General features: G+C 42.1%; 1 protein-coding gene across 6 annotated transcripts in view; it reads left to right on the top strand.

Annotated features, from left to right (window-relative positions):
* The first annotated feature begins 3,104 nt into the window (after positions 1-3,104).
* Positions 3,105-13,445, top strand: part of susd1 (sushi domain containing 1) — a 23,064-nt gene continuing 12,723 nt past the window's right edge. For 2 of the 6 annotated variants that reach the window (XM_032515418.1, XM_032515416.1), the window contains exons 1-8: positions 3,106-3,427; positions 3,588-3,731; positions 4,842-4,997; positions 5,128-5,280; positions 8,952-9,131; positions 9,229-9,408; positions 12,926-13,105; positions 13,214-13,393. In XM_032515418.1, the coding sequence (XP_032371309.1) occupies positions 3,316-3,427; positions 3,588-3,731; positions 4,842-4,997; positions 5,128-5,280; positions 8,952-9,131; positions 9,229-9,408; positions 12,926-13,105; positions 13,214-13,393 (1,285 nt within the window). In that variant the 5' untranslated portion in view covers positions 3,106-3,315. Of the gene's footprint in view, positions 3,428-3,587; positions 3,732-4,841; positions 4,998-5,127; positions 5,281-8,951; positions 9,132-9,228; positions 9,409-12,925; positions 13,106-13,213; positions 13,394-13,445 lie in introns of all 6 variants that reach the window. The other 4 variants (XM_032515419.1, XM_032515417.1, XM_032515420.1 and 1 more) reach the window with 4 other exon arrangements.

The raw sequence follows: 13,445 nt of genomic DNA, 5'->3' as shown, positions 1-13,445 counted from the left end.
GAAGAGACCGAGATAGAAGCGACAAGATGTCCTCTGTCCCAAACGTCATCTCTGACAGCCAGGACCAGAGGTACAGCATGAGAGACGAGAGTGTTGAAAGGAACTCCGCATTGATGATTGATTCGAGCAGCCAGGCCTGTTCAGGGCCAGAGGACAACTCCACAGACCCACATGAGGCCCTGACAGAGACTTCAACTCTGACCTTTGTGGATGTCCACACCATGGAGGAATCAGCAGAGAACCACAGTCTCCATGGTGTGGCGATGGTCTACCTCAAGGAGTTTGTGCTAATAGATGATGACGACGATGGAGATATGTCGCTGAAGAGAGAAAACAGTGACTGATTTGTCCGTCATGGATGGAAAAGCTGCTGACCTGGTGTGTGGGAGGCTGTTGTCCACCTCCAGTGGCTCAGTGTCAGAGTGTAAGGAGGAATCTCTAGCTCCTGAAGCACCTCCGCCCGGGAAAGTTGAGATTGCACGTGGAAAGAAACACTGCTGTTTCTGCTCTATTTTATGACAAAGCAGAGGTTTTTGTGTCCAAGATCAGGACTGGAAAGTAGGCCTGCACGATTAATCATTATAAACGCGTGATCTCGATACACCCTGTTCACGAGTTAAAACAAAAAAGACTTTGATCATTTAATTTTACGAGCCAACTGCATCCCAAACGCTGCTACTTCTTCTCTGAGTTTTAAACATAAACTGTATGAAATAGGTTTTAAAGCTCTCCCTTCTCTTCATTAAAGCCTCTCTGTCTACAGGCTTGTGGTGATGAGCTATGTGCTATAGGTGCCAAAAAAATCTGTTTGTTACTGCCAATTAGGTTTGTTTTGTCATGGTCAAAAAATTGTGGCAGAGAATCGTGATATTAATTCTAAGATAAAAACATGGTGAATTGTGCAAGCCTAGTGTAAAGCTGTCCGTGACTCTTTTCTGATCACTCCGGCAAACGTTTACTGCATGCTACTGGGTTACGTGGGTGTGCAGAGCACATTTATACGTATGAGAGACATACTGTAATGAGTTTTGTTTTCAGAATTTTTCTTTTGCTCACATTTTTTCTGATTTTACAGAGCCATTATTGTAAATTAAAAGAAACGCATTAAAACACTAAACATATTTTTTGACCATCTCAAATGTCAGCAACTAAACTCAGTATTTATGCTTTCTGTTTGATTTACATTGAAGGAATTTAATCAGTAAAGATAATAATTTTTAAGTTTAACAAACATACCTCTGAAATCTAGAATACAATTTTGATACTAAAAAATGCATGTTCCAGTGATGTTTGATATTAATAATAGACTTTGTAATAACTACACAGGTCTGCAAAGATTAGGTGCTAACGACAAATAAAGAAATCCCCAATGACCAATTTTTGCGTCTACTTGTACATTCTTTGTTTAGTCATGCATTTTACCAAATACACCGACAGGAAGAACGCACTGATTCCATCAGCATGCCAATGTTATGCAACTTTGGTTCCGGTTGCAATGGATCCTGAACTTAAAAGTGTGGACTCTAGTAGTGCTATGGAGTAGTGCTTTTACACGTGGGTCCCCATTTGGACGCAGTTGCAGAGTCCACTGCCCTCCACTCAGCCCTCAGACATCATGAAGATAACCGCTACATCAGAATGCCGTTTGTTGATTTTAGCTCCCCCCCCCATCCATTTGTATTTATGGCTGCACCTGCTTCACTCTATCGGGGCCCCCCAGGGCTGGATGCTTATCCCCCTACTGCTTGCAAATGACACCACGATCATCGGCTGGATTACATTCAATGATAAGACCACGCAATGGGAGGAGCCACAATCTGGATTACCACCAGACTACAGAACGGCTGCTTTCTTCAGGATGTGAGATTCAGCAACTCATCTTCTGTACTCCACCATGAAAATTGTTTTCTTATTGTAGCATAAAGGGACTACAACTTGTTTCATTATGCAACCTCTGAATGACAGTACAGTAAATCAACCTTGAATGTGCCCAGGGGTGCCGTGGTACAAGTCCTGCAGATGGTTAATGCCATCCCACTGATCGGCAGTTAGTGGTGCTAAGCTGCAAAGAAGGGTAGTACTGTACCAACAAATCTCTCCTCTTCCCTTTTGTGAAACATTTTAGTGTTGTTTTCCATATCTGTGCTCTCGCTGTCCCTGTACTGTCCGTTATTGCAGCTGTGCAAGTGTTTAATGAGGGAAACGAGCATTCAGTGTGTTTGTTTTGGTGAAATATTGTCAACATATGTGCCATGTGATTCTGTTGTGCTGACATCACTAAACACCTGCCAATAGTGGAAAGCCTGCACCTGTTATTCAAGAGCAGAGGCTTTTCTGTCACTCTAGAACCATTTGCTGTAAATGGTCGATTCCCTGACGTAGGTGCTTCTTACTGAAGTGGTTGTGCGGTTTCCTACTGAGCTGGGTTACCAGGAATGGCAATACACACCAAGTGACAAAGAAAATCAAGTAGAAAAGAAGGACACTTCAAGTCAGATTTGGGCCCACACAAAGACTTACTGATCAGGCAGTTTTGGGGGCTGTGTGCGCCGAGGGACAGACGGGGGTATATCAGTCCAGTCCAGCAGGCGCTGGTGGGAGGCGGTAGCTGGTTGGTTTGAGTGACAGATACCCCACTTAGGACCATGCTGGGCTCAAAGATAGCAGCTCACCACACTTATCTTCCCCTCCCACAGCGGGCCAACTGACACCCCCTCAGCACTACCTACTACAGACCCTGTGGTAGGACAAGGAGGGATTTTGGTTGGTTGAAGATATTTCTGTATTATAATCAGACTTAATTAAGTCACATTTAATTTAATAACAGTTCCAAAGTCTTTAAATTGCATTTAACCAAGGGTAAGTGTGTACCATGGTATTCATAACATAGCATTATAATATGTACTGGTCATCTAAAGACCCTTACCCTTAGCTCATATTTGTACGCATTTAGTAACAATGCGGTTGACAAGATTTTAAAAGACACTTAAAAGGCCACAATGTTTGTAAGAGGGCATCCAACAGGTTCTTTAGGCCAAAAATAGCCCTTATCAGCCACCGCAGCATGAATATGCAGTTCACCAGAGTGGGCCCTGAGCGTATCAACACATGTGAAGTGTAACTGAATGTGTCAGGGAATGACAGATTAAGCCACAAAACCCACTAGCTGCAAGAGGAACATTGAGAAAAGGAGCTATATCTCAGAGTGACCTCAGCTCCCCCACTCACCGCATCCTCTTAGTCCTGGTTATCAAATCCGCTCAGTGTCATCGTTGTCCACAAGACAGAAGTAAAGGATGGAAAAAAGAAGATGGGATGAGGAGGTTAGTGTCTGGTGAAGTAAAGAGAGCGAGAGGAAGACACTCAGAGAGGATGGCCGATAGAAACGGAGCAATGATCATGGCTTTTCTGCTCTGTGTCATTGCAGGTAGAATACTGGTGGCTCTTTGTCCCATTATTCACATTCGGTGATTATCTAATATCTCAATTTTTTTTTTTATCGTTGTGTATCACTGAAAATTTGAGAAGGTGTGGAAAAACCTCTGAAGATATTGACTGACGGACAGATGTTCTTTCTATCCTCTCAGAAAGGAGAGCAGCAGAAGGCTTCACTCTGGACGTGTGTGCCTCCTGCCACGCTAACGCCACATGTGACGATAAGTCAGACGGCTCTGGCAAAGTTTGTAACTGCAATTACGGGTTTGTTGGAAATGGGAGAACCTTCTGTCAAGGTAGGAAACATTTTTTCTTCTTCTGTGAGATAATTTAAAACACCTTTTCAGAAATGTCTGTTGCGTAATTTGGAAAATGAAACACTTATTTCCTTCAAAAATTTCTTTTGGACAATTTATCTTTTTTTATTTTATTTTTTTAGGTTTTTGTTGTTTTTGAGTTGTTTTTTCCCATAGTTTTTTTTTCAACATGTCACCTTTTGACAATTTTTGTCTTTTTTTCAAGTTTTTTTCCACAATTCTTACTTGCTGTTTTTTTGACAGAAAATCACTTTTTTCTTGGTTTTGGGGGTTTTTTTGTGTTCTGGTGCTTCCACACACGTACACACTTAGGAAAAAAAACTAGCCATGGTGTTGTGAGTGGATCTGGTTTCTGATGTCCTCTGCCCTTCAGTCTCCGGGTGAGTGTTTCCAACATCTGCACGGCTTTCTACATCACTAGAGACGGGTGGCTAACGTACGTGCTAGCTCATTTAAATGGCTAAACACTGCTCCCCCAGCCACTATTGCCCCAAATCTCCGAAAAAATACTTCCTGTCCTGTTGTGCAGGTATTCCACAAGTGGCCCTGGTCTAGAAGAAGTCTCCCGCTGATCCTGCCTTGGACTGACCAAAGCTGGAGAAAGAGTTATCTAGCTGATGGGATCTTACTTGTGAGATGTCTCACTCTGGATCTTAAACTAGTGCGATGTCTCACTCTGGAGCTAAAACAGAGACCTAAACACACAGGGTGAAAACAGGATCTGCAGCAATGTGCGGTACAACAATAGTATGGTGTTTTTTCAAAATGAAACCATGGAAACCTGTTCTGGGACAACCTCTTAATACAATTGTGAACCTGAAAATGAGCAGAATATGGGGGCTTTAATGTTTCTCAACACAGGAACAGTCATTCATGAGTTGCCTTTCCAAAGTAGTCTGGGGAAGAAACTTGTTGCACATTGAACATTTGCACCCCAAAAGAAAACGACACAAAAAATATGGTATATGTACGGTATCATGATAACTTTGAGCAAAAAAATCACGATTTTACAGCGAAGGAAATTAAACACAGGTGGAATTAATAACATTTCAACTCCTCTTTTGAATTGATACCTATTTTTTCCTCCAGATAAAGATGAGTGTCAGATAGGAGCCAGTAAGATCTGTGGGCAACACACCACTTGCCAGAACACACATGGCAGCTACTACTGTACCTGCCTGGCTGGATACAGCCCTTCAAACAACATGGCCATCTTCATCCCAAATGATGGAACCCACTGCCAGGGTGAGTTCAGGCTGGACCTGGGTTTCTTTTTTTTAAAGGGCTGTTAAAGGCATAACAGTACAGAAAAGGAAACAGTGGCAGACAGAATTATTAATACTGTTTCATGTCATGTGCTCATTTGCCATTGCAGACATTGATGAGTGCATGGCCACAGGCCTGTGTGGAGAGGGAGGTCAGTGCAGGAATCTTGAGGGCAGTTTTGACTGCAGTTGCCGGCTGGGACATCGAGTCCACAATGGAGCGGAGCCCTTCCATCCTCACAGAGACAAAGCTTCCTGCAAAGGTAAAACTGTTTTAATGGGATTTGGATAAGCATAGATGGACTTTCAAACCCTTTAAAGCAGGGGTGTTCAATGTTTTTTAAGCAAAGGACCCCTTTACTGAGAAAGAGACGGAGCAGCGACCCCCACTACATATATTGTAAAAAATGAAGTTGCATATTAAACTGGGCCTACAATAACATGTAGGGCGGCCTAAAGCCTTCATATATTACTTTTTTAGTGCAGAGAATACTACGCTATTGAAAAAAAAATTTTTAAAATTTATGTTTTAAGAAAAAAACCTACATGTGGCACAGTGAACTTGGGGTTTAACCCTGTCTGTGGATGGTTACTTTTACCTATAGCAGAAAGGGTTAAAAGGTTTTTTTTTTTTTTTTCACCAATAGGCATTTTTAATTTGAAAATTTATGTTAGATTTTTAGGTAGTCCATGTTGAATTGTTTTTTTGGGAACAAAAAGGGTTTTTAAATTTTGTTTGGGAATTGAATGGTAAAAAATTTTTATTAAAAAATAAAGTTAAAACAAGTTACCCCCAAAGTATTTTTGCAAAGGGCTGTTGTCTGTCGGCGCAATTTCCCGCCCCAAGACCCCAATTTGTGATTGTTTATAGAAATTTTAAAAAACCCGGGACCCTTTTTTTCCTATCCGGAAACAGGGGGGACACCCCAGACCCTTCAGCACACTGTGGAGGGGGGTTGGCAAATGCGAGCCTAGTTGAATGTTACTCCCCGCCGTGGGAGACCCTTGTGGGTTTTGGGTGCGTTGCTCTATCCCGAAAAAATTTTTCCCAAAAGGCGGGGGGGGGAAGGAATGGCCCAGAGTGCGTGGGCCCAAATTTGATTAGACAATTAGGTGGTGGTAAATTTCACATGGGGGTTGTTCATGGGCGTTAGCCTTTTGAAAAAAAATTGAATTTTTAATCCCGGAGTGGGGTGCCCCCCTTTGGGGTTGCTGCAAAAATGAAAAAATCCAGGAAGAGGTGTTTTCAGGGGGCCAAAACAGTGCCTTTAATTTGATTTTTTATTTTTGTCCCAGCAGGGTTTGGCTGGGGCCCCGCCGGCCCCTGTGGGGGAAAACAGTGCGGCTGTCAACACAGGGACCAAACGCAGCGTGGCCATTTTTGGCTGATGAAAGGCTTTGTGGGGGGGGAGGGAGAAAACCCGCCCGGCTTTGTGGGTGAGGGGATGGGAAAAAGGGACCCCCCTGGTCTTAAAGGGGTAAAAAAACACCCAAAAAAAAAATATTTCCCCTTTCTCCACAACCCTTTTTTTTTCCCCTTCAAAATATAAAATATTAAAAATTTTATCGCCCATCGCCGGCTGGCTTTTTTGATTGTCACTCCCCGGCCCTTTTTTAGGTACCCCGGCCCAAAATGTGGGTTAAACTTTTTTTTCTAAGCACCCAATAAACATGGGGGGCAATTTCGGGGCTTTTGGGCATGTAGCCAGGTCAAAAAGAACCCGCATTTAAAAAGGGGCATCCGTAGGGGAAAAGAAAGGGGTTTGGTGACTTTAAAACTTTGGCAGGATTTTTGGGGTGCCAAAAGGGGGGGGTCTGAGTTTTTTCAAAAAACGGGAAATCAAACGGGGATTTTAAAGCAAAACCCATCCTGGGGTTTTACAGAGAATGGTCCGAAAAAGAAAAAAACATCAGTGGAGCGGCAGTTCTGTGGGCGGAAATGTCTTGTTGATGCCAGAGGTCAGAGGAGAATGGCCAGACTGGTTCGAGCTGATAGAAGGGCAACAGTGACTCAAATAACCACCGTTACAACCAAGTGGGCAGAAGAGCATCTCTGAACGCACATACGTCCAACTTGAGGCAGATGGGCTACAGCAGCAGAAGACCACACGGGTGCCACTCTTCAGCTAAGAACAGGAAACTGAGACTACAATTTGCACAAGCTCATCGAATTGGACAATAGAAGATTGGGAAAAAAGTTGCCTGGTTGATGAGTCTCGATTTCTGCTGCGACAGTCGGATGGTAGGGTCAGAATTTGGGTCTACAACATGAAAGCATGGATCCATCCTGCCTTGTATTAACAGTTCAGGCTGGTGGTGGTGGTTGTCATGGTGTGGGGAATATTTTCTTGGCACTCTTGGGCCCCTTGGTACCAATTGAGCATCGTTGCAACGCCACAGCCTACCTGAGTATTGTTGCTGACCATGTCCATCCCTTTATGACCATAATGTACCCAACTTCTGATGGCTACTTCAGCAGGATAATGCGCCATGTCATAAAGCTGGAATCATCACAGAATGGTTTCTGAACATGACAATGAGTTGGCTGTACTCAAATGGCCTCCACAGTCACCAGATCTCAATCCAATAGAGCATTTTGGGATGTGTGGGGAACGGGAGATTCGCATCATGGATGTGCAGCCATCAAATCTGCGGCAACTGTGTGATGCCATCATGTAAACATGGACCAAACTCCCTGAGGAATGCTTCCAGCCCTTGTTGAATCTAGCCACGAGAATTGAGGCAGTTCTGAAGGCAAAAAGGGTCCAAACCCGTTACTAGCATGGGGTACCTAATAAAGTGGCCGGTGAGTGTAGGTGCTTGTGACCTTTATGATCTAGAAGGGTGCATTTTTCTGATTCCTAACTTCCTAATAGTGCCAATTCAATTTGTATAAGGTACATGTGACACACATAGGGTTGGTAGATATGACCTCAAGGCTATAGCTCTATGAATTGGCCCATTTATCTTGATAAATTGTATCATACTAAAATTGTATAATAAGCTAATAATAATATGCTAATAATTTTAGCCATGGTAAAAAATGTCTGTTGGTCTGTTCACCGGAAAATATCTGGATTGCCTTGAATGTTTTTGTCTTTTACTTTGATGTGTACATTAATTCATTAATATTCAATGCTATAACTAATACCTGGATTTGAAGCCAACGTTGCAGTGGCTTTTATACAATAAGAACTTCCCAATATTGGAAATTCAATATATTGGGTTTGTCAACCAGCCCCAGTAGGCAACATAACAATGCAATACCAAACATTTTCAGCATCATTAGGGAATTCACATAGTGTTTATTATATCAATCTAACTACACTAATATTGGCTCATTAGTCACTCTTATGCTGAAATATTGCTTATTATTATAATATGTCTAAAAGACAGAGTAGAGCTTTAAAGATTAATCAATTGATCTTTAGTTTTCTACTATTAATTATTGGCAACTACTTTGATAATCAGTTTGAGTAATTTTTTTATTTAAAAAAAGAGTAGAAAAATTAAAAAGATTCCAGCTTCTTTAATATAAATATTTTCTAGTTTCTTTACTCTTCTGTGACCGTGAACTGAATATCTTTGAGCTGTGGACAAACAAAGAGCCCATCAGTTGACCTCACAGTTACAACCCCATGTAAGCAGTTACGAGTGCCTATAAACAAGGCGCAAGCATAAGTGTTTTTAAAGCATAGGTTCACAATGTTAGGTTCACAAGTCTTAATACAGTACTTGCTTGAAACATAATGAACCTATCCTTTAAATATGATAGTATATTAAATCTCCCACTGATGACAGTGCAGCTTTTTCCAGTGAGTTTTCAACCAGTTTCAGGAGTACAGGGATCATGAAAGTAATCGGCCGGACATAGTTCTGGGAGATTTTCCAGAGAATACGGTTTCATGCAGCATGTCACTGCTTTGGCCCTCAGAGGTTGACTGTGGCTCGCCCCCTGCCCTACCTCACTCTCACATGCTGTGGAATAAGAGGTCAAGAATGGGCACCGAGGTGCTTTACCAGTGTAACTCTGGATATCATAATGTTGGAAAGGGCAATGTTTCCATCTGTACCGCTGCTGGACAGTGGGAGAGGCCGTCCGTGCTCTGTCAAGGTACAGTCACTGTTTTATCAATTGCACTTTAACTTCCTTTAACTCATGCATCCTGGTGTTCATGGTACATGTTTGTGGTGCATGTTATTTTTTGTAGAGACCTTGTGTGGAAGTCCCCCTATAATTGAATCCACTGAGCAGGTGTGGGACAGTAATTCAACTCCTGGCAGCACTGTGCTCTATGTTTGTAAAGATGGCTTTTATAACCAAGGAGGAGATAACGTATCAATCTGTAATGAAAACGCTCAGTGGACCCCCCCAACTCTGTTGTGCCAAGGTAATTCAAACAATGACTGAAACCCCCTGATATGGTTTTCTCTTCAAACATGAAATGGTAGGAAATTATTTCTATCATGTTCTGCCATGACATTGTGTAGCTAGTTTTAGGAAAAGAATACATAATATGTTTTACAAAACAAAATGACACCGGCCTTAACACACAGACAGGTGGGTCACATGTCCAGGAGCACGTTCAATCTCGGTTTCCTGGTTAAACGACATGGTTTCCTTTGAACGGTGTGACACGTCTTTGAGAAACCTTTTCTCTCGTCTATTGGCTGTGTCCCAGGCGATGCCCCATCAGCAGAGACATGTGCTGTATGTCAACTCGGGGTAAGAAAAAGGCACAGTGCTTGCACACATAACGGGGTGTTCAAAGCACCCCCGTTTCAGTGAAAAAAAAGTGTTGCTACGTTTTGTCGGGGCTGAGCGTGGCCCTGGCTTATTAGTTTGTGCACGGCCACCAAGTCCTGGGCCACATTCAGCACCAACAAAACATCAGCAACAGGCTCATTTAAGAGCTGATATTATGCAAATTTTTAGGTTCCTAATTATATTTAGAGGTTTACATGGTTTCACGAATGTAAAGGTGGGACTACAATAACTTTGGCCTTTTACACTTTTTAATAATAATAATAATAATAATAATAATAATAATAATAATACAACCTTTAAACCTATTACATGCACAAAAAAGATATTAAACACAATTAAGGAAAGGGAAAAGCCCCCCCAAAAACTATGAGTCATCCAGGAAGAGGTGAAGTTACTCTGCCCGGAGGAAGCCTGGGGCCCCCGTCTGGAGCCGGGCCCAGACGGAGGGCTTGTCAGCGAGTTCCTGGTGGCTGGGTTTGCCACGGAGCCCGGATGGGCACAGCTTGAAAAAGCAACTTGGCACCTCCCTCTCCATCCCATGGGCCCACCACCTGTGAGAGGAACCTGTGAAGGTGGGTGCGCTGCCACACGGGTGGAAGTGGGGACGTGGGATGTCCCCTCTCTGTGGGGGAAAGAGCTGTAGAAAAATGGTGCACATCATATTGAGATTGAACGTGCCTCTGGTTTATTGTCTTTGCATGGCCACACAGTCCTGAGAAGAGCTAATCAAATCACCTGTGTGACTGTAGCATGGCATGGGTATGCTGTGCACAGATCCTTATGTGCACTTCCACTTTATTGAAATTGCTAAGAATTAATTACAATAAAACTTGCATTTTATGCACTCTTAAAGTATTGTATTTCATTCTGTATGTAGAGGCGAAGTCCCTCCCCTTCCGGTGGATCACCATGGGACCTTAATTCAGAAAAGATTTTAGTGGTAGTGAACGGAGAAAAAAATAATATTTTTGATCCCGTTTGACCCATGGATTACAAATATGATGTTTGTCCGTTTAAAAGATATTTATGAGTTTTTTTAACATTAATGAGTTCCCCCCGCCTGCCTATGACCCCCCAGTGGCTAGAAATGGTGATAGGTGTAAACCGAGCCCTGGGTATCCTGCTCTGTCGTTGAGAAAATGAAAGCTCAGATGGGAAAAAAAATAAGTTAACAGAACCAGTGCAATGAAAAAAGACATAACAACCAAAATTACAAAATGTAGTAGGAGAGGAGAAATGATTTGAAGTGAAGACTATTGAAGTGAAGAGTAAGTGGTTGCAGTGGGTGGATCATATAACAAAAGACTGCAAATAAACACAACATGCAAAACATGCAACGTTACCAGTAAAATGAACCAATTATATGTCACTAAAAAAGGATTTAAGCAACCACTAGGTTTCTAAAAAGTCGGTGCAGATTAAAAGTCAATATCCAAACAAAATGAACTCTCCTCAAAACAGACACAAAACCAAATCAGGCGGTTCCTGAGTAAGTCGGAACTTACCGGACTGGTATTTATTTCCATGTGCCTCACGTGATGTCTCACTTGACTATGTATTTAACCTACCGGTTACATAAGGAAAGCTCATTGTGGGACTGGGTCTAGAGGCTGGAATTCTGCACCAAGACTGAATTTTGGGAAAGAGACTTCAGATCCAGTATTAGGGAACCACTAAGGTCTATATAAAGAGACTTCAGATACAGTATTAGGGACCACTAAGGTCTATAAAGAAAACTTCAGATACAGTATTAGGGACCACAAAGGTCTATATAAGGGGACTTCAGATCAGTATTAGGGGCCCAAACTAAGGTCTATAAAAGAGACTTCAGATCAGTTTTAGGGACCACTAAGGTCTATATAAAAGAGACTTCAGATACGTATTAGGGACCCTAAGGTCTATATAAAGAGACTTCAATACAGTTTTAGGGACCATAAGGTCTAAAATAAGAGACTCAGATCCAGTATTGGGACCACTAGGTCTTATAAAGAGATTTTCGATACAGGTATTAGGACCACTAAGGTCCTATAGAGAGACTTCAGATACAGTATTAGGGACCACTAAGGCCCATATAAAGGACTTCAGATCCCAGTTTTAGGGACCACAAAGGTCTATATAAGGGGACTTCAGATACGTTTAGGCCGGAAACCACAAAGGGTTTATAAAAGACTTAGATACGTATTAGGGACCACAAAGGTCTATATAAAAGACTTCAGATACAGTATAGGGACCCCCTAAGGCTTATAAAGAGACTTCAATCCAGTATTAGGACCACTAAGGTCTATATAAAAAACTTCAGATACAGTATTGGGGGACCACCAAGGTCTATATAAAGACTCAGATACAGTATTAGGGACCACTAATGTCTATAAAAGAAAACTTCGATACAGTATTGGGGGACCACTAAGGTCCTATAAAAGAGACTTCAGATAACAGTATTGGGGGACCCCCAAGGTCTATATAAAAGAAGACTTCAGATACAGTATTAGGGACCACTAAGGTCTATATAAAGAACTTAAATTTACGGTATTAGGGACCACAAGGGTCTTATAAAAACTTCAGATACAGTATTATAAAAGCACCCCAAAGCAACATTCATGGAACCTTTTAAAATTTGTTGAAGTATAAGAATGTAAAAACATGTAATTAGATAAACTAGACATTTCAAAGCATGGATGACGTCTTGCTGAAGCTACGTCTGTGTGTTTGGTACCGGGATGTAACGTTACTCTTATGAGCAGCAGATCTTCCTCATTCTTTCGCTTCTCTCCTTGCAAAACGTCACTGGATAAAACACAACCGGTGCGATAACGTCACATTTAGTGGAACAGTGCTAAGCCGAGCATCATGCAAGGTGATCTAAATTGCGTGAGACGAGAGCTGTAGTTCACTGACCGGTTTTACACAAAACTAAGTGGTACAACAAACCTACGGCTAACTGAGACTTTCTTCAGTTGAAAAATGATCTTTTAAATTGACGAACATCATATGTGTAATCCATGGCTCAATTCAAACGGGATCAAAAAACAAGGTCTCTCCCTGTTCACATTTTTTCCGAATTAAGGTCCCATGAGGTCCACCGGAAGGGGAGGGATTTCACCTCTCTATAACTCCTCTGTGTGCATCATTTCCTGTCCCAGAGATGTTATGTGGGGACCCTCCTATACTGCCCTATACTGGGCAGGTGTGGAATGGCAGCTCCACCCCTGGAAGCACTGTGATCTATTACTGTAAAATCGGATTTTATCACAATGAAGGAAATAACATATCATTGTGCACAGTTGGTGGTTACTGGACAAAACCAAACATCTCATGCAAAGGTAACAACCTGCTCCAAATGATGTTAATGCTGTGGTTGGCATTGTTTTCCATTATCAAATAATCACTGACTTTACTCAGTTAAATATTGCAATTTCCATCCTTTTTAGAGGTTCACTGTGGTGTGCCCCAACCCATCCCACATTCAATCATGCTGTGGGATAAAATCTCTACTGTGGGCTCTCAGGTTGTTTATCAGTGTAACTCTGGATATCGCAGTGTTGGAGAGGGAAATGTTTCAGTTTGTACTGCCAGTGGAGAATGGGATGAAGCCTCCCTGCTCTGTCAAGGTGATACATAAATTAGTCTAGACAGTATTGGGATGCCTGCCTCCATAGAAAG

This window comes from Etheostoma spectabile, chromosome 5, assembly GCF_008692095.1.
Source record: "Etheostoma spectabile isolate EspeVRDwgs_2016 chromosome 5, UIUC_Espe_1.0, whole genome shotgun sequence".
In the NCBI taxonomy this organism is placed as follows: Eukaryota; Metazoa; Chordata; class Actinopteri; order Perciformes; family Percidae; genus Etheostoma; species Etheostoma spectabile.
The sequence above is the reverse complement of the archived record's forward strand: the minus strand, read 5'-3'. Positions and strand labels throughout refer to the sequence as shown.